The sequence below is a fragment of the Martes martes genome, assembly GCF_963455335.1.
Source record: "Martes martes genome assembly, chromosome: 9".
NCBI lineage: Eukaryota > Metazoa > Chordata > Mammalia > Carnivora > Mustelidae > Martes > Martes martes.
The window spans coordinates 86,935,645-86,959,572 of NC_137896.1; the positions used below are offsets into that span (position 1 = coordinate 86,935,645).

At 47.4% G+C, this 23,928-nt stretch overlaps 1 protein-coding gene across 2 annotated transcripts in view; it reads right to left on the reverse strand.

Moving 5' to 3' along the window:
• Positions 1-228: 228 nt before the first annotated feature.
• The window catches only part of ADD2 (adducin 2), a gene marked incomplete at both ends in the record, with an annotated part of 38,326 nt that continues 14,626 nt past the window's right edge, over positions 229-23,928 (reverse strand). Inside the window, 8 exons of one of the 2 annotated variants that reach the window (XM_080814685.1) lie at positions 229-533; positions 6,326-6,451; positions 7,999-8,146; positions 10,096-10,185; positions 11,102-11,221; positions 12,344-12,601; positions 17,632-17,805; positions 22,053-22,151. In XM_080814685.1, coding sequence (XP_080670811.1) covers positions 229-533; positions 6,326-6,451; positions 7,999-8,146; positions 10,096-10,185; positions 11,102-11,221; positions 12,344-12,601; positions 17,632-17,805; positions 22,053-22,151 — 1,320 coding nt within the window. Of the gene's footprint in view, positions 537-6,325; positions 6,452-7,998; positions 8,147-10,095; positions 10,186-11,101; positions 11,222-12,343; positions 12,602-17,631; positions 17,806-22,052; positions 22,152-23,928 lie in introns of both variants that reach the window. The other variant, XM_080814684.1, reaches the window with a different exon arrangement.

The following is a 23,928-nucleotide window of genomic DNA, read 5'->3' on the forward strand; positions in this document are numbered from 1 at the left end:
AGTGGAGGCTCTACCACTAACTAGCTGTGTGACCTTGGGAAAGTCACCTGATTTCTCTGGGGCAAATGGAAAATGAGGGGTTGGTTGGGTAATCTCTAAGTTCCCCCTCAGAGTGTGATCCAGGGTCCTATTCTATCCCTCCTTGGCCCTGTGCCTCCAGGGACAGAGATGGGAAAAGGGAAGGGGCGGAGGGAGAGGGTGCGGGTGGGTTCCCGAGGGCACTACCGATCAGGACTCCACTTTCTCCTTCTTTTTGCTCTTTTTCAGGAAGGATGGGGTTCGGAATTTCTTCTTCTTTTTGGAGGGAGACTTGGAAGGTGAGCCCTCTGGGGACATGGGGCCGCTGGTGACCGACTCGGTTTTGTCCTTAGAGGTATCAACATCTGTGTCGGCATTGGTGGTCATCTGGCTCAAGCCTTTGCTGAGAATTTCCTCTGCGGTCTGTTCGTCCTCCCTCCCGTTGACCACCACTCCTTCTGGCTGTGTGGTTTCAGGCTCTGTGGTGGCTTTGCTTGTTTCTGTCTTCTTAGCACCTTCTAGGAAAAGATCAAAAGATACGACCCATAAGATTTCGACCAGGTGAGAGTTTCCATGTGCGGCCAACAGAACCATTTCTAGGCAGTTCTATAAAATAAGTCTAGGGCAACAGGAGGGACAGGCTGACATTGTAGGGGGAAAGGGTTAGGCAGGGTTCTCACCCAAAACCTGTACCCCCTTTCACGAAACCTGCCTTGGGAACAAGCCCTTGGCAAGTCTTTTATTCTGGGTCCTTGTCTACAAATGTAAACAGGTAATGATGTCCAAATGTAGCAGGGGCCCAGCTACGACCCAGTTGAGAGCTTCTGTAGGACGAAATGTGGGGACAGACCCAGGTGAGGAGAGAGGCTATAGGAAGGAGGAGACCACTAACACATACAACTCAGTGGAAGAATCTAAGAATTATTGTAACCGGTTCAGTTTCACCAGTAAAAACATGGAAATTGAAGTTTTTTTTAAGATTTCATTTTATTTATTTGACAGAGAGAGAGAGAGAGAGAGAGAGAGAGAGAGACAGTGAGAGAGGGAACACAAGCAGGGGGAGTGGGAGAGGGAGAAGCAGGCTTCCCGCAGAGCAGGGAGCCCGATGCGGGGCTTGGTCCCAGGACCCTGGGATCATGACCTAAGCCAAAGGCAGATGCTTAATGGCTGAGCCATCCAGGCACCCCAAAAATTAAAATTTTTTTAAAGCTTTTATTCAAATTCTAGTTAGTTAACATGGAAATTACATGTTTTGTGTTTTTTTTTTTAAGATTTTATTTATTTATTTGTCAGAGAGAGTGAGCACAGGCAGACAGAGAGGCAGGCAGAGGCAGAGGGAGAAGCAGGCTCCCTGCTGAGCAAGGAGCCCGATGTGGGACTCGATCCCAGTACGCTGGGATCATGACCTGAGCCGAAGGCAACCGCTTAACTAACTGAGCCACCCAGGCGTCCCGGAAATTACATGTTTTTAATACCAATCTCATTTCCGATACCAGAGAGGAACTTTTGGAAAAATGGAGAGTATCTTTCCAATTGGCAGAAAGGGGAAGGCAGAGGGAGAATGGAATTCCCTGAGTGACATGGACCCCATATTTCCAAGATAAAAGGATTAACCAAAGGGGAAGTTGCCTGGTTGGCCCACTCTAGCGGTCACCTGGAGGGGACCTATTTGGCTTGCTGCCATGTTCAAAGCCAGAGCTGCTCAGGCCCCAGAAACTGAACCCCACTACTGCCCTTTCTCCCCCTTCCCACTCTCTCCCCCACCTTGCTTCCACTCAAGCTTTGAAATGCCTGGATGGGGAGGGAGGAGGGGGAATTCTAAAACCACAGACTCTGAAAAGTAGAAAGGAATTTAAAGATCATCTAGCTCAGCTCCTCCCATTTTACAGAAATGAAAACTGAGTCAAGTAGTAAAAGCGAGCAGACCTCAATCTCCTGACATCCAGTTTTGTGCTCTTTTCACTATGTGAAACTGAGAGGAGTGTGTGAGTGTATGAGAACGTGTGTGTGCATGTGTTTGTGAGTGTGTAAGGATGTGTGTGCATATGTGAATTTGTAAGTGTGTGAGTGTGGAGTGAGCTGTGTGAATAAGTATGGGGGTGTGGTACGTGAGTGTGTGGGTGAGTGTATGAGTTGTGCTGAGTTTGTGTGTGGGCATGTGAGTTTGTGAATGGGTATGTGGGTGTGGTGTGTGAATGCTGGTGTGTGTGAGTGAGTTGTATGAGATCTCATACCACAGGAAGGTACTGGGCATGCTCCACTCTCTAGGAATGTGAGGAATGGGGGACGTATGACTGGTATGACTTACAGAAGGAAGGGGTGGGGAAGGAAGTTTTAGGAAAAAAATAGGGTACCTGATAGGGGTAAAGACCAGAGAAATGTATGATTACATGGAACACAGGACAGAGGGGTATAAATCTGGGGACAGAATGGGCTAGTTTGACTATGGACAAATTCTTATTTGTTAGGTCTTTTCTAACTTCTGAACTTCTCTAGGCAAGTCAACGTCCTCTTCCAGATGGCTCTTGAGGACTGTCTCTTTCTTAGTATCCAACACCTTGGCCCTGGCTTCCATCCTTCTACTGTCCTGCCCATGTCCTCTCATCATCCAGTTACTAAGTTCCCTACTACATCCAGCCTTTACTCCGATGGCCTGCACTCTCTTACCCTCCCACCGTGTGTCCCCATGGTCATCACCTGGCAATAGTCTTGAAATCAATACACTTGTCTAGACTCAACCTTCTTTCTTTCCATTCTCCTCCTTTACCTGCTAGTTGGCCTCTTCAACCCTCTGGTCTGGCTCAAGCCTCCCCTGAAATTTGACAATGATCTTGCCCCGAATTCTCTAAATCTATTGCCGATATATCCATTTTATACTTTCATGTGTCATTTTTCTTCTTCTTCTTCTTCTTCTTCTTCTTCTTCTTCTTCTTCTTCTTCTTCTTCTTCTTCTTCTTCTTCTTCTTTTTTTTAAGAGGACACAGTTAGGTGTGGTCCCCTGCCACAATGAATCTGAGCTGGCCCTATGGTTCACAGCCACCAAAAGAATGCTGAGGAAGTGCCAAGGAGCCAGCCTTAGGCTGAAGACTTAAGAAGGCCTCCCCTGCCTTCAGAGTTTGGGGAGCCTTGAGCCACTGTGTAATGAAGTCTGTCTGCCTTGATGGAAACACACATGGGGAGGCCCTACAACCACATGAAGAGAGACAGAGAGACAGAGACCCAGCCATCCCCATGTCCCAGCTGAGCCCAGCCTTCCAGCTGTCCCTGCCAAGGCGCCCAGTCAGGCTCCCAGACGAATGCAGCCACAGCTCACCTGAATGGAACAGAACCATCCAGCTGAGGCTGGTCAACCCACAGAAAAACGGATTTCCATAAAACCAGCTCTTGTTATGCACTGTGATTCAGTAATTATCTACTGCTACATAACAACCTCCACCCCCAAGTTTAGTGGCTTAAAACAGCAAGCCTGTATTCTCGCTCACAATCCCAAGAACACAGTACGTAATGAGAATTGATTGATGGAAACAAGTTACAAGGCCCTTTTGTATCCATTTGCTCATTTTATCCCAGTAACAATGCAATGGCTTAGGATAGGGCAAGGATTCTTGTTAGGCAGCCTCCGATTCTGCAGGGTTTTTAAGTGACTTATTTGAGATGGCAAAATCGGTAAGTGACAGTGCTGATCTTCTGATGCTGAATGTGGGGCTCTTTCTGGCAGGCACAGCCAGTGCTCCTGAGAGGTTATCGGGGGATGGAGTCAGCAGGCGCAGGGATCAGGAGCCGCTCAAAGAGAAGGCGATGACAGAGATGACCAGATGTGGAGGAAGAGGGTTTGAAAGAGTCTCCTTCAGGGAGGCTGATGAGGTAGGAGAGAGAGGAGGAGGGACAGAGGTGACTCAGCACCAGAGCATCTGAGAGCACCAGAGCATGGTGGCACGCAGTGAAAAGCCAGCCCTGATTCAACAGGGGAGCTAATGTGAAAGAGCTCACCTTGATGGGAGTGGGAGGCTCAGCCTTGGCAGCCCTGAGGAGCGGGGCAAGCCACTGGGCAGCATGGCCATGGCCCTCTATGCCCCACCCTGGTTACCCAAAGCAGCAACAACTCTGGCCTCATCGTGCAGGCTCAGCTCTGTCTGTACTATGGGCAGAATCTTCAGGGAAGAAGATCTTGATTTTTCTAACAACTCTACCAGGGTGTGCCCCTCCATGAGGGCACAGATTTGCACCAGAGATGGCAAGAACAGTGTTACCAGTGGGAATAATGTCAGGGGTGGGTAAGCATTTATCCTACACCCCTCCTTCCACTCTCTGTCCCTCTGAACAGCAGAGGTTACTCCAAGAGGTTCCCAGGAGCCGAAATGCGATTACTACCCCTTGTCCCGCTGCTGCCATAAGCTGCCTCTCCCGCTTGGATTTCCCTCCTACGGCTGGTGCGCACCCCTGGGGGATGCTAAAGACATGGTCAGGCCAGGTGCTCTAAGCATCTCTAGAAGGCAGTTGGTTCTCGGGCCATTCAGGCTCTGGGCCACAGCCCTAGAAAAGTTCATGGGCTCCTTGGAGGGGCCATTAGGAAAAGGGGTGCCGATGTGCCCATGAGGGCCATAAAGACTCCTCCAGAGGGAGGGCTCAGGAGCTGGCCCCCCTGCCCTTTCACTGTGCAGGCTTGTTGCCTCTGGGTGGCATGCCCCATGTGAGGATGAGAGCGTGTGTGTGTGCACGAGTCCGTCCTATGTGTGCATATCCCAGAGGGAAGCCTGCCCATGCAGAGCACATGTGGAGCCGGTCATGAGCTTTATAGCCAGGAAACTTCCCAAAGTCAGGGTTGCCAAAGAAAAAGCTGGGGAGAAACACATTTCTTTTGAAAGAGACCTCCCTCCCCCATTGCAAGTGTTGGGGTGAGTTAGTAAATAGCCTCTCTATACTTACTACAGAGACAAGTATTCAGAATCGGAGGAAACTCCTTTGATGAAGGCACAAATGGGAAGAGAAAGGAAGACATTGTGGAGACAGGTTGATAACACCACGATGAGACACAATGAACACAAACAGTTAGGGGACATCCACTTGGAGCTCTGGCCACAAGCAGATGGGTTTCCTCGGGCAACACTGGGACTGCACTCAAGGCAGCAATCTGCCTGTGGAGGGAGCTCAGAGGTTGGGGGGTTCTAGCAGCATCCACACGTCTGGTCATTCTATCCAGAACAGGGAAAATCACAGGGGACCTAGGGGGCAGTGTTCCTGCCCTAGAGGGACTCCAGGACCTCAATAAAGACAGTTTTATGATCTAGGTGGTATAGATATAATATAATATAATATAATATAATATAATATAATATAATATAACAGCATTATTATCCACCATATGTATATTAATCATAATCACAATCAGATCTTACATTTAAATTTTTTCTTTCTTTTATATTTTTCATTTCATTCTTTATGAATGAAATTTTCTATTTTTCATTTCATTCTTTATGTACTCATCTACAGCTTTCTTATATGTATAAGAACCTTAAAAAGGGAAAATACTGGTAGTCCCTTTTCACAGACAAGGAAACTGAGGCACAAAGATTATCTGATTTTCTAAAATTAGCAGTAGGGTTGTTATTAGTTAGCAGTTGAGTTGGACCTAGACCTTAGTTCTATAAACCCGTATCTAACGAACTGGTTCTCAGCCTGGGCTACACATTTGATGTAGCTGGAGAGATCTTAAAACTCCAGTGTACTCTTGTCTACCGCATCCCCAGACCATTTAACTGAGAACCATGGGGGATGCTGTGGTGGGACCCAGGCCAGTGTCAGGATTTTTAAACCTCGCCAGGTAATTCCAGTGTGTTGAGATTCCAAAGGCTGAGAATGACATCACGAGCCTTACCTGGGAGCATGTTAGAAATATACAGTCTCAGGTTCCACCCCACACCTATTGCATCAGAAACTTCATTTCAAGAAGATCCCGGTGATCCCTAAGCACCTTAGAGTCTGAGCACTAGGCTGGTGCATCTAGAAAGACCCATCAGCCAACCTAGTCTGAGTGAGAGGTGGGAAGGCTGTGAGTCAATCATTATTGCTTAGACAGGGACTTAACCGTAAGCTGTGTTGTCACAGCCTATGAATGAAACAAGCTTAAATTTGGAAACCCCTATTTCAAACTCCCTAGAAATGGCAGCACAGAAAGCTTTCTGGGTAGCAGGCAAGTCCTGTTGAGAGGCAGGGTCCCTGGAGTGAGCATGATGCCCTGCCTTCCGTGCAGACCCTTTTCTGAGCTGTGGAGATACCTCCTCCCTTCCAGCTGCTTAGCTCCACTCACCGTCTAAAGACTTGGAGGGAGAGACCACAGGGCTCTTGGTCTCTGACTTCACTGGGCTCTGTGCTGGAGAAGCTGGTGCAGACCTTACAGGTGAGCCAGGCTCCTCGGCAGTGGTTTCTTTCTCTCCTGAAAATACAGAAAACCACCCCAGGATAGAGGTCAAATAGAGGAAAGGAGAATATTTATTTAAAAAAAAAAAGCTTTCTTCCAGCTGGCCCCCGTTTCTCCTAACTGAAGTTAGCTGCTTCCCCCAAACTTTTATCTTTTTATTTTTATTTTTTAAAAAGATTTTATTTTTATTTATTTATTTGAGAGAGAGAGAGAGCAGGCAGAGAGGCAGGCAGAGAGAGAGGGGGAAGCAGGCTTCCTGCTGAGCAGAGAGCCCGATGCAGGGCTCGATCCCAGGACCCTGAGACCATGACCTGAGCCGAAGGCAGAGGCTTAACCCTCTGGGCCACCCAAGTGCACCTGCTTCCTCCAAACTTTTAAAAATTGCCGCTACATCTAGGGGGGCAGGGAGGCAAATGGGAGGAGTCAGAGTCGTATTCTGTTTCCTCCACCCAAACACATCTGCCAGTGGGATGTCAGCCCCAATGTGGACCCCAAGCCTGCAGGCTTCCCATCCGTGATCTGTTTGTGTATGGCTTATTTATTATTTATCTAATTTTCATGTTCAGCCCAAATAATCCCTAGGGATAGAAAGCACCACATTTTCTATCTATTTTTTCAACGGTCCCATTAGAACTTCAAGTAAGCTAGCAAGGGTTTTTCTAGGGCCTGCTAGTGCCCAGGAAGATGGCTGACCCTGGGTGGGGTGGGGGGCCGTGGAAGAGGGTCCTCCTGAGGGAATGACAGCCCAGCCTGGTGGGTAAAACCAGGAGCTGAATTCCTCTGTGTCTCAGACCCCAAGTGCTCTTGAAACAAAGAGAAGGGACAACTCAAAGTGGATGTGGGGTAGAGAGGGACAGAGAGGGCTTTTTAGGTGGAAGAGGGGCTTGAGATGGAAGTTCTGGGGTCAGGATAGCCAAAAAGGGAAACCATGCCCGGAAGGGACAAAGGCATGAATGAGAGCATACAAGCGATCATGAATATGCATATCTGGCACTCAATGCAGAGAGATGGGCTTGACTGGAGATTCTGAAATAAAGAAGGAATAAGGAACAGACCAGAGGCGGCTGGTGGGGGTTTTCATTGCCAGGCTTAGAAGGTTTATACTGGATCTGATCGATTCATAGTAATTATCACTATTATAATTATCTTATCATAGCTAATGTTTATCTGACCTCAGCCGTACTTCCAGGCCCTGTTCTAAGCACTTACGAGGATTACCTCCTTTAAGCCCAGGTGAGAGGGTCAGACAAGGTCATGGCAGCACGATGTCACTGTGAGGTGCTGGGCCATGAGGACCATTACATAAGTCACAGCATCGCGCTGGTAAGAATATGACTTGGCTGATGGGGCAGGAAGGGCAAACTGAGAATGTGATGGAGGAGAAGGAGAGGTGAAGGCTGACTGTGAAGGCGGGGCAAGGCTAGACGGAGCCCAGGGGGCCCTGGCAGGCGGGAGGCATGGGTCCCAGGGTCACTGGCGGGAGCGAGCCTTGCTGGTTGCTCTGCTGCCCCTCTGGGTGCCCCCAGCTCTCCCTCCACTCCGGGTGAGCCCGGCGTATTTACCGTCAAGCTCTAGTTTCTTCCTCTCCACCTCCTTCTTGTATTCCTCCAGCTCCTGGTCAGTGAGTTGGCTGAAGGGGTTGGGCACGGTCTCCTCTGAGTCGTCTTTGGTGTCTGCGTCACCCTTGGACATCAGCTGGCTCTCTGTAGACTGAAAGTTAACCACAGAGTGTGTGTTGCTCTCTGAATGCCGCAGTCAGGGCCCAGGCCCGAGCGTCCTCTCAGACTCATGTGGCTGCCAGCGGTCCTGCCAGGGGCAGCGTGGCATGCAGCTCCTCGGAAACAGCTCAGGGCCTTGGGGCAGGGCTTGTTCATTCCTTCCCATGGCTACCTCACCCCCAGACCTGGGTTCTTTGCAACTGCCTGGATGAATGCAGGGAGTCCACCCTCTGCCCCGGAAATAAAATCGAAGGATGCTCCCAAGTGGAAGGAAGACACACGTTTATTGCAGTCCCTCCTGCGGATGCTTGCAAGCCATCACTACGCAAATACAGTCGACAGCCCGGAGTCAGTTAGCCAAAAGCCAGCAAGCAAAGCGTTGGCTCAAGCCCGCTTCATGCCAGCCATTCCCCACCGTGCCCTCCTCCCACCACCCAACAGCAGCACAAGCCACAGCACACAGCAGGAAGTCAAATGCAAAACACACAATGGCTTCAGCGTTCTCAGTCCAAACTGTTAGTCCTGTTTTGCACACAGTCATAAATTACAAGGGGCCAAGGTCCTGAATCTCGGATCTTCAACCTGCCTGGACTGCAGGTCCCTGGTAGGGGGAGTGGGGGGGAGACACTGGCCAAAACCCCTGGGGGACTTTGTGGAGCCGCTGCCTCTGGGAGCTCACCAGCGGGGCCTTGTGTGAGCTTCAGGAATCCTTTGTCCCCTCTAGCCCATGACAGGGTCTAAAATTCAGACCCCGTAGCCCTCTCTCCTAATTTGGTATCCTCAGCTTGGCCTTTGAGAATGCACTGCCTTGAAGCTGAGGAGCAGCTGAAGAGTGTGAAACGCAGGGGAGGTGAGCCCAGGGCAGCGGGCCCACGCCACGCACTCTAGGCCGCCTTCCCTGGCCTGCCAGGTCCTCTGAGGGCGGCCCACGGGCACCTTCAGAAACAGAAGCAGCACGGGCCTATCTTAAGGAATCACAGCGTTCAAAAGAGAATCCAAGACCAGGGTCCCAAGAAGAGGGACTCCAAGGAGAACACTTGGCACAAATGGCAGAGTTTTTATCAGTTTTGCTCACTGTATTGAGCTCCCACCCCAGTGCCATGGGGTTTTTCTATCTGTAGCCCCATGGCACTTTTGGCATTCCTCATCCTGGCTCGTGGCAGTGGGTGACAATGGTGGTACAATGACATAACCTTCACACTTCCCTACATGGGCACCCACCTTGTGGGCTGCAGCCTGCCCTCAATGGTCTCACTTTATTCTCCAGAGAGGAGCAGTTCCTGTATCTCTCCCCTTCCTACCACTAAGGAAAATACTATCCACATTGCTACCTTGCCATAAGTAGCAGTGGTTTTCAACACAAGCCAGAATTCTGATCTTTATCCTTTTTGCTAAGCACTAGACAAACACTGTCCTATCTCAGGCATGGAAACAACTTTATAATTTCTAACTCTATATGGGTTTGTGTGGGCAACTAACCGTCCCGAATGGAGCACCAGTCCTTATGTACATGCCTCCTCTCTGCGAGCCCGTGAGCATCTTCCCAGAGCTATGGCCTCATGATGCCATATCCACGCACAGAGGACAGAAACGCTCAGGGCAGGCAGGCCTGGAGCAGCCAGGAGCTGCCGGCCACACTCCCATGATGCCCACTTTGCAGGACACCAACAAAGGGCAGAGTGGAGTTCCATGGGTAAAGCATGGAAGTCAGCATCACCCTGGGGGCAGGCTGGGCTGCTGCTGCCCTGCCCAGTACCCACAGGGGACAATTACACACTGTCCCTGGTCCTCACAGCATCTGTTCTGTAGCAAGAGCACCAGCGCCCAACATCAGGGGAGGGTGGGCATGAGGACTCAGGGGTCCTGCTGCCCAGCCCCAGGCACTGAAGACCCAGAAGGCAAACATGTTTCCCCTCCAGACAGGGGCAGCTTCTGCTGTACCGGGCTTCGACTCTTCTCAGCGATGACACTCGCCAGGAGCTGGGACTGAGGCCCTGCCGACTTCACGTCTTGTCGGTTTTGTTCTCGAATCTGTGAGGCAAGGGAAGGGGAGAGTGAGCTAGCTGTTGAGCATCAGTGTGTGGAGTTTGGGAGGGGGCATTCGGAGGGCATCCTGGTGTCTCGTATGCCCTGTGACTAGGGTCTACAAAGGTCCTCCAGTGGGGGTGCGGGGCCTCTCTCCCCTTTTTGTTAACACAGTGTGTCCTCTAAGAGACAGTCTCCATGTCTGTTTCAGAGTGAATGACCAGTTTATGTAAAATACCGGATTCTCATGAACTCTGAGGAGGTAACTGTAAGAGGTGAAGAGTGAGATGAGGCACAGGAGATCCTTGATGGGGATCCTCACACTTCACTGAAGCCCCTGAGAAACTTCTTGACTATCACAAACTCCTGGCACCACCCTACAACGACTGAATTGGAGTCCCTCCTTGGGGAGGAACAAGAGGATTGACCCGGGCACGTGCATTTTAAACCAACCTTGCAGAGGGTCCTTGAACCATACAGTAAATCACTGCTCTGGGAGTGCACCCGACCTTTTGGAGGGGGTCTACTACGACCTAAGTTTTTAAAGTAACATGAGAAATGTGAGTGAACTGTAAGGCAAAGGTTGAGAGATAAATATAAAGGATGTTGAAATTTTGAAAATGAGCCTAAAGGAGAATAGCATAAAATTCACAAAAACTCAATTTGTGGGCCGGTTTTTTAGACGTATCTAATGTCTCACACAAGCCCTCTTTATGTATGAGAGTTATTTAGGACCACGTTAAGTATAGAATTAGCACAGTGCTAGAGTTGGACCCATAAATGGTCATTTCTTTCCCCTAAGAGGAATCTGGGGTTTTGATAAGAAAGGTACATCCCAGAAAGTCAGCTCATATTTGTGGGACCTGAGATGGCTCCCCGCTTGAGGGAGAAGAGATGGCAAGAGAAGCAGCTCCTGTCTTACCTTGTTCCGCATGTCCAGCACTTCTTGGGGATCGGTATAGAGAGGCACAAATTGGTTTGGGTTTTCGATCCGTATTGGCATACCACTGCTGGATTTCTCCACCTCATCAGCCTTCATCCACTGAACACACACAGGGCCAGGGTAAGGCAAAGGAATAAATCACCATGTCCTCCCCTGTGGCCCACCCCTGAGATCTGGGCCAACCGGCCCCCATGGAAGGTCAGCAAGCCTATGCAAAGATGTTCTCTCTTCTTGGGCCTCCTTCAGGTCTGTATGTTTCCCAGAACAGAGATGGGGAACAAACGACCCGGTTGCCAAAGAAGGCCCCCGGATCAACAGTCAGCCATCAAGAGCGCTGGAGAGTGGGGCTCAGAACCTTGACAACCAATGTGACAAACAGGCAGCCACTTGAACTTTAGTATCATATGACTTATTGATTTTCGATTTTATTTACTTATTTAGAGGGAGAGAGAGATGGGGGGGAGAGAGAGATGGCAGGGAGAGAAAGAGAGCAGGGGGACAGGGAGAGAGAGAATCTCAAGCAGACTCCACATGGAGCACATAAAGCTCGATCTCACGACCCTGACTGAGATCATGACTTGAGCTGAAGAGTCCAGTGCCAACTGAGTCACCCAGGTGCCCTGACTTACTGATTTTAATTTGCAGGGCTTCATTTTTTTTTTTCTAATGAAGAGCTATTCTACTTGGCTTCCAGCTACTTTATTGTTAATGAAACATCAAATTAGAATTGACGTGTGTGTGTGTACTGGTGTGTGTGTGAGGGAGACAGAGAGAGAGAAAGAGAGAGAGAGACAGAGAAGGTGGGGGAGGGAGGAGACAACTTAATAGAAATTAATACCCCACCCACCTTCTGGGTTTGCACCAGATGGACAGTCCAAATGTTGGATGCCCATGAACTTCCCAGAAGGACCCTGTAAAAGGGGGAGCAAGAAGCAAAAGCCAATTGCTCCTGGGTTTTTGCTGTTGGGAGTAAGGTCCAGCCCCCTGGAGAAATTTCACCCCCTGGAGAAATTTGCTCCTCGGCTCCAAAACTCAGTGCAGAGTTGCAAGAAACTGGTGATCAGAGGCTCTATGGGCATGAGCAGCTGTTCCTAGATGCCTAAGAGGAAGCCCTAAAGGGAATAACCCAGCCCAAGTGATATTTGTTCTGTTCTCCTTTTAAAGCTGCTTGACCCACAGATGGAGCCACATGCCCTCCCTCCACCCTGATCTCCTCCTTACTGTGGTCTTGGGCCGGGGGGTGCCCATGCTCCTCTGCACCTCATCGGCCACATTGACCCGCAGGTAGGTGTTGGGCGTGTTGAGCCAACGGGTCTTCTCCTTCTGCTGCTTCTGGGCATGCTGCAGCAGGGCGGGCACCGGGGCGCCGTCCTCCTCAAACACAAAGGCTGTGACAGTGGCTGGGATCTCCACCTCACTTTTGTGTTTGGTTTTCTCTTGAACAATGGGGTATCGGTATGGGTAGCCTGTTCTGTAACCCTAAAAAGGACAGAAACAGAACCACTTACTGTCAGGAACATGGCCCCCACACACATATCGCACACACACTTCACCCCCCTTCTTTCTGAAGGACTCAGTTTAACCCAAAAACTCTATAACACAACGTCAGCCTTGCTGCTCCTTTGATGTGTTTCAGAATTGTTCCCTTCTCCTGGTCCGCCAACCTCTTCCTTCGCCCCAATAAGCCCTCTGATCAGAGCTGAGAAAATCCCTAGAACCTTGCAGACCAGACAGACAAGGCTCCTTACCCTAACAGTGCTCTAATTTTCCATCTCCTCTAGGGGTCCTTGGCCCTGGCTGCACACTGGGATCCTGGGCCCACCTCAGAGCGGCTGATTTCCGGTGGAGAGGGGTGCGATCTGGGCTGCAGGATTTTTAAAAGCCTGCCAGCCGTTTCTAACAGTCAACCCTCATTTTCTTGACTCCAAGGCTTCTAAACCATTTCCTTCTTGGAACCCTGAAACCTGACTCAGGAACATCCCTGTCTTCTAAGCAAGACCATGTCCCACAGAGATAGAAATGACTCCTGCTCTGGGGCTCCTGGGTGGCTCAGTGGGTTGGGCCTCTGCCTTCGGCTCAGGTCATGATCCCAGAGTCCTGGGATCGAGCCCCGCATCAGGCTCTCTGCTCAGCAGGGAGCCTGCTTCCTCCTCTCTCTGCCTGCCTCTCTGCCTACTTGTAATCTCTGTCTGTCAAATGAAATAAATAAAATCTTAAAAAAAAAAAAAAAAGAAATGACTCCTGCTCGGTGAGAACATTCAGCCATCTTGACACCTCCTCATATGATTCTTTCTTGGCTTTGCCTATCTTCTTCTTCTTTTTTTTTAATATATTAAAGAGATATTAAAATATTTTTCCAATTATAAGTACAGACCTATCTAGAAAAATCAGGCAATAGGGTAAAACATAAGAAAAAAGTGGGTTCTATTAAAAAAAAAAATCTCATCCCCAGAGATAACCACTAAAAATCTTTCTGGTCATCTCTGTAAGCATATATATATATATGTGTGTGTGTGTGTGTGTGTTAGCATATATATAATATATAACTACAGAATATATATAACTCTATAAAAATGGGACCATACTGCATAAGCAACTTTACAAGCTGTTTTTCTAGTTTATTGCTATGATTGAGATTTTTTCTATATTATTGAACCTATAATACATAGAAACCTTTATTTTTTAATAATTTAGTAAAAAGTAATTGATAGCACTGATACTTTGTCATTTTTAAAATATCATAAACTACTGTGAAATAATATCTTTATACATTTTTCTTTAGGCAAATGTATTTTCTTTCATTCTTTATTCTTTTCTTGAATTCCTAGAATAAAAATTACCAGGCCAAAGGATATACATTAAAAGTTTTAATGTATTTACCATCTTCCCAAAATGTTGAGCCGATTTACACTTTTACCAGTTGGGCTGGAGTTCCCAGCTCTCATCTCCCTCCCATCTGCTGAATATTGCTGAGGTTTAAAAAAAAAAAAAATCTTTGGGGGCACCTGGGTGGCTCAGTGGGTTAAGGCCTCTGCCTTCGGCTCGGGTCATGGTCCCAGGGTCCTGGGATCGAGCCCTGTGTCGGGCTCTCTGCTCAGCAGGGAGCCTGCTTCCCTCTCTCTCTCTGCCTGCCTCTCCACATACTTGTGATTTCTCTCTCTCTGTCAAATAAATAAATAAATATTTTTAAAAATCTAAAAAAAAAAATCTTTGGCAATCAGAAGGGTTAAAAGTAAAATCTTCCAATTTTTTAAATTCTTTTTTGATTAATAGTAAAACTAGACATTTTTAATGGCCACTTGAATGTCTTCCTTTGTAAACTGCATGTGTTCTTGGTTCGTTTTTCTGTTGAGATATTTATTGTTTTCACATTGATTCATAATACCTCCTTCTACATTAAGAATATTAATTTTTTTGACTGTCACAGATGTTGCAGTATTTTCCTCCATAGTTTGTCTTTTAGCTTTGTTTATAATGGGAGGGATAGTTTATAAAAATATACATTTTCCATTTAAATATAATCATATCTGTTAATATTTGCCATCATGATTTCACACTTTCCCACCATACCTGACAAGTTCTTTCCCAACACAAGAGCATCAAAAATAGAAATCTTTTTAATATCTATATGAATTTACTTTTTATGTTCAAATTTTTGATAAATTAGGAATTCATCTTGTTGAAAGGAATGATCCACCTTATTTATTTCCCAAAGGGCCAGCAATCTTTCTCCCACTGCTTTATAAGATGCCTTCTTGCCCCGTGTTAAATTCTCATTCATTTAGGATCTATTTCTGGATTGTCTAAGCTGTACCACTGATTCCCCTGTTCATTCTGCCCTGGTGCCCCTCTGCTCTTCTGTTTAGTTGCTGAAGTTTTTCATGATTTACCTTGTGATGGGACAAGTATCCCTAATTACTTTTCTTTCTATAGGACTTCCTATCCATTCTGAAGTTCACTTGGAAAAACATTTTTGCTAAGTCCTCTGTGCTCCCCTCTCACTGAAGGAATTACACGGAGTTTATTAATTTGGAAAAGCAACCTCTTAACCCTACGGAATTTTCTAACCAACAGGAAATTGTGGCTCTTTATTAATTCAGGTTTTCTCTTGATGCTTATTGGTAAAGAATTATGGTTTTCTTTAAATCAGTTCTGCTTCATGTTTTATGTTCTTTCTACATTTGCAAATGGGCTATTTTCTCCCATTACTATATTTTCAAATATATTATATGTTGAGATGCAAAAAAAGCTACTAATTTCTAAATACATTTTCATAACTGACTACTTTAAAAATTTTTTTTTAATTTTTTAAAGATTTTATTTATTTATTTGCCAGAGAGAGAGAGAGAGAGAGAGAGAGCGAGCACAGGCAGGCAGAGTGGCAGCAGAGGCAGAGGGAGAAGCAGGCTCCCCGCCGAGCAAGGAGCCCGATGTGGGACTCGATTCCAGGACGCTGGGATGTGGGACTCGATCGCAGGATGCTGGGATCACGACCCGAGCCGAAGGTAGCCGCTTAACCAAATGAGGCACCCAGGCGTCCCCATAACTGAATACTTTAAAAGGTACTCATTATTTCTAGTATTTTTTCTCCTTTGACTCTTTGGCATTTTATAGACATGTAACCATACTATCTATACTGAGTAGTAATTTTGTTTCCTTTTCAATATCTGTTTTGTTTTTATACCTCACCACCTTAGATTGAGTTCCAGTGTTATTACAGAACAGTAATAAAAGTTTGGACAGCAAGAATCACTTGTTTTGTTTCAAAATTTAATGGAAATTCTTCTAGTGTTTTACCAGGATATTGACTCTTGTTTTGAGAAAAATATCATTTTAATCATGTCAAATAAGTCTTCTCCTGTCTTAACAGCTATTATTTGTATAAAGTGATACTACCTTTTTATCAAATAATTTTTGATATTTATTAATGACCAAAAGGTCTTTTGATGCACTAATATCATGAAATATATTTAAAAGATTTATAATATTAAACCATCCTTGAATACTAGGAATGAGCCTTCACTTGGTTTTTATGTATTATTATTATTCTAATGTTATGTAGGATACTACCTGCTAGCTTTCATGTAGCACTTTTTATCGACTCAAAGCAAGATTGGTCTGAATGTGTTATAATTATTATGGTTCCATGTCCCACTTTCACTCTCTGAAACAATTTAAATGGCATAAGAATTGTCTGTATCTTGGGTGCCTGGGTGCCTCAGTTAGTTAAATACCTGCCTTTGGCTCAGGTCATGATCCTGGCATCCTGGGGTCAAGCCCCACGTCAGGCTCCTATTCAGTGGGGAGCCTGATTCTCCTTCTTCCTCTGCCTGCTGCTCCCCCTGCTTGTGCACTCCCTCTCTCTCTCTCTCTCTCAAATAAATAAATACAATCTTTAAAAAAAGGGGTTTTTTGTATGCCTTTCTTCTTAAAGATTTGAAAGAATTCCCATATGAAACTGTCTGGCTCTGGTGCTTTATTTAGGCATGTGATTACTTGGCACATGAGTGTTAATGGGAACTGTATCTTCAAGGTGGGTTGTGATTTTCATCATTATAAAGTGACCCTCACAGTCAGCCTGGTAATAAGATAGGGATGGTTTGGAGGCACTGGAGGCAAGGAGAAAAAGATAAACTATTGCAATGACCTGGACACAATAAAGAGGGTCCAAGGTAGTAGCAGTGAGGAAGGGAACATGAATCGGATATAGAAATGGTCCAAGGATAGGTTTCATCTTCACTTCTCTGAGCAATCAAAGAAGTTATGGTCTCTTCCTGCAACTAGCTTCTCATCGTGCATGCTTTCTTCTTGTTCTCCAACTGTCTCCTATTTATATGTCATATTATCAACTAAATTGTTAGATTTTGTATCCTTTATTTTTTTAAAAGATTTTATTTATTTATTTGACAGACAGAGATCACAAGTAGGCAGAGAGGCAGGCAGATAGAGAGGAGGAGGCAGGCAGAGAGAGAGGAGGAAGCAGGCTCTCCGCTGAGCAGAGAGCCCAATGTGGGGCTTGATCCCAGGACCCTGGGACCTTGACCCGAGCTGAAGGCAAAGGCTTTAACCCACTGAGCCACCTAGGTGCCCCAAGATTTTGTATCCTTTAAAGCCCACCTAGACACATACCAGTTAACTCCTTACATGATTGATTCATTCAGTCATTACGACAGGGTGTTGTTCGAATGCTGCTCATCAGAATGAGGAAATTAGAGTATTACGTGGTTTCTACATTAAAGTCACAAGATAACAAAGGCAGAACTAACTATAAAAGAGTGAACTGAGCCACAATATAAGATGGCATCGACAGCCTTTAGAACGCGGGCGGTGAAGGCCATCGTTTAAGAAAACTCAACTACTATTAGAATGACCACAGTTGCCAATCAATGAGGCTTTAACAACTTCACCCTGACGCTGTTCTCATGCCCACATACTGCATCCCCCCTGACTGGTTCCAGGGCACTGAGTCTCAACCAACTGGCTGGGAAGGGCAATGGCAGGAGACCCACCAGGTTGTCCAGCATCCTCATGAGGGCCTCAAACTCGTGCTCCCCCAGCCGGTTCTTCTGCATGGGCCCGAAGGTGCTCCCTGCCCACTGCACGGAGCCCACTTGGTGGGGTCGGTGCTTCTCCTCCAGGAGGATGAGGTTGTCCACTCCCCCAGCGCCGGACAGGGCAGAGACCTGCAGTGAAGAGAAGGACCTCAGTATGCGTGTGCGTGGACACATGTCCAGAAATGTGAGCTATATATGGCTTTTTCCCGCCCAGAGGAAAAGCTACGCCAAAGTTACTGGACATGTACCCACTTTCAGGGAAAGAGGTCTTAGCAGTTTTTTCCTCATGTTAGTTCTAAGAAACTATAAAAGAGGAGGAAGAGCAAGTGTCAAAGCTTAGGAATAAAGCAAGACAGAGGGCTGAAAAGTTACCTGGGATACTGACCAACCTCAGTTTGTGATTATTTCTGGGGAGGGTGGGGAGTACGGTCAGAAAGGGCCCCAAAGGGAACTTCAATTCTTGTTGGTAATAAGTAAAAAGGCTTTTACTTTTTGAATCTGAGTGGTGGGTAGTGGGTGTATGTTATTCTTCTGCATCTTTCTGTGTGTTTGAAATATCTCCCCTTGTCTTTTTTTTTTCCAAAGCAAAAAGTCACTTGAAAGAAATAGGCTGGCTCCTCGGCCAATAAAACAGGAGAGTAGCCTGATGGCCCAAATGAGCTGGCCTAAAGGCAGAGCTCATCACAGTGGTACTGGTCAGTTGAGGAAACCCAGACGAAGGAGACACCTGAAGGGCTGGGAATACACAGCCGGGCCCCATGGAGGGTCAAGAAGTTTCACCGGTGTTCTTGGAGCGTTTGCCTCACTGTCTGGGCTCCACAGCAAGGGGACAAAACAAGTGGCTGCCGGCGATGAGCTGAGTATTAGGACAAGTGGTGTGTGTATACAGCAGGTGATTTTAGAATGGTCCTAGAAAACATTTATTAATCTAATTAATCTCCTTATTTTCTAATTCCATACCCATCCAATGGTACCTTCTGTCTACTCAGATATAATTGGTTATGATTTGGCATCCAGGGTGAGACCAGCAAGAGGGAGAGAGTGTGGTTTCCGAGTCTTCTCGGCAGGGAGCCAGGTGTCCTGTGCTGTAATCAGATTAATATTTGATATCTCCTGTAAGCCTACTTATTACAGGAGAAGGATTTGATTATATAAACTTCCAGTGTTCCCGTTTTTACTGAAAAGGAAAGGATGCAATTGAGCTTGCTGGCCGACACGCATCTATGAGCCTGTGAGGACCCATCACACCCCCCCAGAGCATGTTAGATCCACCAGTGTAACAAATGGCTCCTATGAGATTTTTCTGGAGGCCAGCCAGGCCACCTTTGCAAGGTGACCCCTGTCACGCTGTGAAGAGGTGGAAGCAAGAACACTCATTTGGGCTGCATTTTTATCTGGCAAAGGTGGAGACTTGAATAGTCATTGATGCCATCCTCCCACCAAAGCTAAGGATCCTTGTCCAGTATCCCTGGAAGATAGCCAGCTGCACGCTTAGTGAGGCAGCCTACTACACTGTTGTCCAAATGTTAGAAGGGTTACGGTGAGTTGATACAGATTACAGAGTGCAAGTCCACCTTTTTGCCATGTTTGTTCACTAGTTCCGGTTTGGGCCTCTGTTGTCATGTTTTCTCATGCCGAAGTCCCGCGTACCCCAGAGGCTGAGTGTGAGGGAATGCACTCTCAGTGGCAGCCAATCCCAGCTGGCAGATCAATTACCCGGTTCATCCCAGACCCTCATCTGGCCAAGGCGGGGCTTGGGACTCTGGAATCCTGACTTGGAGTGCTGTGAGCCGATCTTTCCCGCAGACCCTCACCTCTGCCCTGCTCCCGCCAGGCAGTGCAGTGTAGTGTTTAAGAACATGGACTTGGACACAGGCTGCCTGGGTTTGAATCCTGGCACTGACACTTACTTGCTGTGTGACCTGAGGCAGCTATTTACCCTCTCTGTGCCTGTTTTCTCATCTGTAAAATGAAAAAAAATAGTAGTATCTACCTTATGAGCATTATGGAGGGTGATAATTGTAAAGCACCTAAGAAGTGCACCTGGTGCAGAGTGCCACATCAGTGTTTATGATCAATATATGCTGAGGTTTTACTATGAAAGAAATGATGTGCCCAGGGCACTAGTCATTCACGGAGGAGAGAACTGCCCACATCCTTACAAGAGCTGGGCCTCCTCCCACCTCCCTCTTCCCCCATCAGTTTCCATGGCGATGGGGAGCAGATGGAGAAGAATTGCCTGAGCAAGTCTGCTCTGTAAGCAGAGCAGGGAGCTGCCTCTCTCAGCTGGGGTGACCCAGTTTCCTAGAACCCCAGACTGATGGAGAGCAATGAGAACACTGTCCCCAGGAGAACAGACTAGGCTCTTAGCCTTGAACCACTAAAATGACCACAGCCACGTATGCTTGTTGGCCAAGCTCACTGAGGGAGAAACGGAGGCCCACGATGGAAACAGAATGTCAGTGGAGGCTGTTCAAGCAGAAATGAGCTGGCCAGGGGCTGCCATCCCAACAGCATCTGCAGACTGCTAGCCCCTGGGGTCGCCCATGCCCTAAACCACGCACACCTCTGGTCTAATCTGGCCTGTTCTGCTTCCACATCTTACAGCTTCCTTTCTCTCTCTAGAAGCCTCCCTGAAGCTGAAAAGAGCCACGGGAGCTTTTCTGGGGGTTATTTGCTTCCATCGCCTGATGCACTTTAACAAGGTCCCATGGAATGAGTCCTGACTGAAAAGAAAGTGACAGCAGGCAGGGCCAAGAGAAGCCTCTGGGGCTGTCAGGCCGGTGCCTGGCAGCTCTGCACTTTCATCTCCCCAGCTGCTAGACGGCCATCCTGCCTTTGGTTAAACAGTACAGAGGCCATTTCTCAGTGTGGAGCCCCCCAACATGGGGGGGAGGCAGGGGCATCTCTCGCCATTCATTTTCGGGCCATGCTGTCTTCGCAAAGCTGTAAGAACTATTTTCTCGTGGAAACCTCTTCTTTAGAAGGAAGATGGGGGAACTCATTAGAGCGCAGATACGGGGAAAAGAAAGAGTCTGCCAGGTTCTAACATCAGTCAGGGGTAAGAGCTCAGGGCCCACCTTTGGTTGGGGCAGGGAGGCCACTGCATCAGAAAGGAACTGCTTTGATCCTGGTTTTCCCTTCTCTACCTTCTGTTCTGACCACTGCTGTCTGGGGGGATGGGGCAGTCTCATCCCACTTCTAACACCTCTTCATCATTGTCTTAACAACTGTCCTCTCAACATGCTCAGTTAAAAACTATTGAGAAAGGTGCCACTTGCAGAATTCTCATTCCTTGGGAATTGCAGAACCTCCACTAGCAATGCCTCTGGGATTATCCCATTCTTTCCCCTGTCCTACAACTCCTAAGACAAAGGCAGGCCTTCCGCCTGGGGCACTGCTCTGCCCAGACCAGCCAGGGAAGGGCAGACAGGACACCCAAGGACCTTGCAAAGGACTGACTCATCCTGGAGCACTTAGCTTTCCCTTCTGTCAACTGAGTCCTAAAAATACCATCAGCAACACCTCTCCTTATTTGAAAGGCCCCAACCTCATCCATAGGTCCCGGATGTCCAGCTGAGGAAACACAGACTGTGGAAAGCAATTCCCTTTGTGGAAAGCAAAGACACATATCCCAGAGCTGGGAAGGATGGAGCGTCCCTTCAGCTGGCAAGACGCCCCTACTCACCCCTGCCAGCTTGCCACACTGAAGGGGGCATGTGTTTGGCTTATGTAATACCCCCTTGTTATCTGGCAAAACTATAGGATTTGTTTTTTCCTATTGTTTTTCTACCCATTTCTTTAGGGGTCCCATGGCTGCTGACAATCCCCACCTACCCTACACCCCATCCCCGACTAGTTAGGAGAACCTCCTGATGGGCTCCCTGGATGTTATGCTGGGGGTTCCCTGGTGTTCAGGGTTGCCATGTGTAACTTCACCCCTTTCTGGGCCAGACCATGATCATGGTCTTTGCAAACTACACCCTCCAGACAAAAAAAGAAAAGACCAACCTATGACGTGGTGTCTATCTGGCATAGCTAGATGTAACAGTTATACCCCAGGTAATACTTAATGGTAAGAACTGTTATATCCCCTATTACGATTTCTCCTACACTCTGACTGATGGACCTGGGGAGCTCCCTGTCCCAGGCACTGCCCCCCAAGAGGAGGGTACTGGTTGTTAGGCAACAGTGATGAATATTTTAAAGTTATAAAACTGACCATAAGTGTGAATCTTTAGAAGGATAAGGTGGTGCCAAGGCAGAGAAATAGGGCAAGGCTTTTAGATGGCTGGCTCCCAGGACTCCTTAAATCACGGCGGTGGGGCCTCCGCCAGAGCCACGCCAGGGCCCGCTCCCCCAGGGAGCTTGCTCACCTGTATCTCACACGCAGCCTGCAGGTGGAAGATCTTATAAAATGCCTCCTCCACGGTGTCACCTAGAGCAACCACTCCATGGTTTCTTAGCACCAGGATCTGCAGAAGAGCAAATGGCCAATTAAAACTTCAAGCCGTTTAAACTTTAGTGAAGAAGGAGAGATCTTTTATTTACTCCAGATCAGTTTCCATATCCACTCCCAAAGCATGCCCTCAACTCCTTGTTCATTCTTCCCATACAAACACCCCAGTGCTACCCCACATGTGATGCTAACCCTAAGCAACCTCCCTAACAAATAGAAGATGCTTTTTATTTTATTAATTTATTTTTAAAAAATATTTTATTTATTTGACAGACAGGGACATAGTGACAGAGGGAACGCAAGCAAGGGGAGTGGGAGAGGGAGAAGCAGGCTTCCCGCAGAGCAGGGAGCCCAATGCGGGGCTCCATCCCGGGATCAGTTCAGGATCATGAACTGAGCAGAAGGCAGCCGCTTAATGACTGAGCCACCCAGGCACCCCTAGAAGATGGTTTTTAAAACAGAGACTAGCGAGTTTGGTAGATTTCTTTGGGCTATACCTGAATTTTTAGGCCTTAGAGAACTTGGAAGTCTGAAAAACTGATGTCTGTGTTAAAGTGAATGAAATTACTTCATGTCCAATAGGAGGGTCTAACCTCAAAAGTAAGCTCTTGCTCCTGTGACTTAGTTGGCTTGGAAATCAAAACCCAAGAGGGTGGCTCTCTGCAGGGTGGCCCTGCAGAAACAGGTGAGTCATGTCAGCTCTCTGGACCTCAAGTCTCCTCTCCATGAGCTCAGTGAGGCCCTGGTAGCTCTAAAATCCTACACCTCTGTGAAGGAGGCAGTCGTGACCTTCTACTCTAACTCTGGTTTTTCAGAAGAGGAAACAGAAGCCTAAAGAAATCAAAAGGCTCCCAGCCAATCAGGGGCAGAATCAGAACTAGAACGCAATTGTTCTCACTGTTGGTGTAACGTTTGTGACTCCACCAGGGACAGGCAGACAAAAGGGGGCAAGGGAAAGCAGCAGAAATGAATTTATACCAAGAGCCTGACTCCCCAAAATTCGGATCAGAAACTGTTTTCTTGATTGGCTTTATCACCTGAAACCAGATGATGCCTGTCCAGCAGCAGGGACACAGATCCATGTGCCGGAGGCATCCTTGCAGACCTGGGCTGAGGCCTGCTGGCCTAATCATCTCATCATCTCGTGCTGAAACAGCTGGAGGTTTTTCCTCTCAAGTGCCAGAGAAATGGAAAGAGATGAGGACTCTGGCCTAAAAAGATTTTGCAGATAGCAAATGCCCCATCTCTGAAATTCTTGTAGCATTTTGCAGATGTGAACATCTCCTCCCTCTCCAGGCACTACAAATGAGACTTTAGGGAAAGTGGGAAAGAGTGGCGGGGTTTCTCCTGTGTCAGAGATGGGAAGGTGGAGGCTCTCAGACTGGAAATGACTCAGGCAGTGAGTGCCTTTCGAGGACAGAGTCAAGTGTCCATTAACCTAAGCTCAGCTCCAGAACTTCCCATACTAAGCTGCCTACCCGTAATGATGTGCTGTGAAGAAATAAGTCTTTAGATTTAAGCCAAACAATACGAGATTCTGTTTTTCTCTATCAAGTTAGCAAAAGGGAAAAAGTGGTGGGGCGCCTGGGTGGCTCAGTGGGTTAAGCCTCTGCCTTCGGCTCAGGTCATGATCCCAGGGTCCTGGGATGGAGGCCCACATTGGGCTCTCTGCTCAGCAGGGAGTCTGCTTCCCTCTCTCTCTACCTGCCTCTCTGCTTGCTTGTGATCTCTGTCTGTCAAATAAATAAATAAAATCTTAAAAAAAAAAAGTGGTAACACTCAAGTTTGGGGAA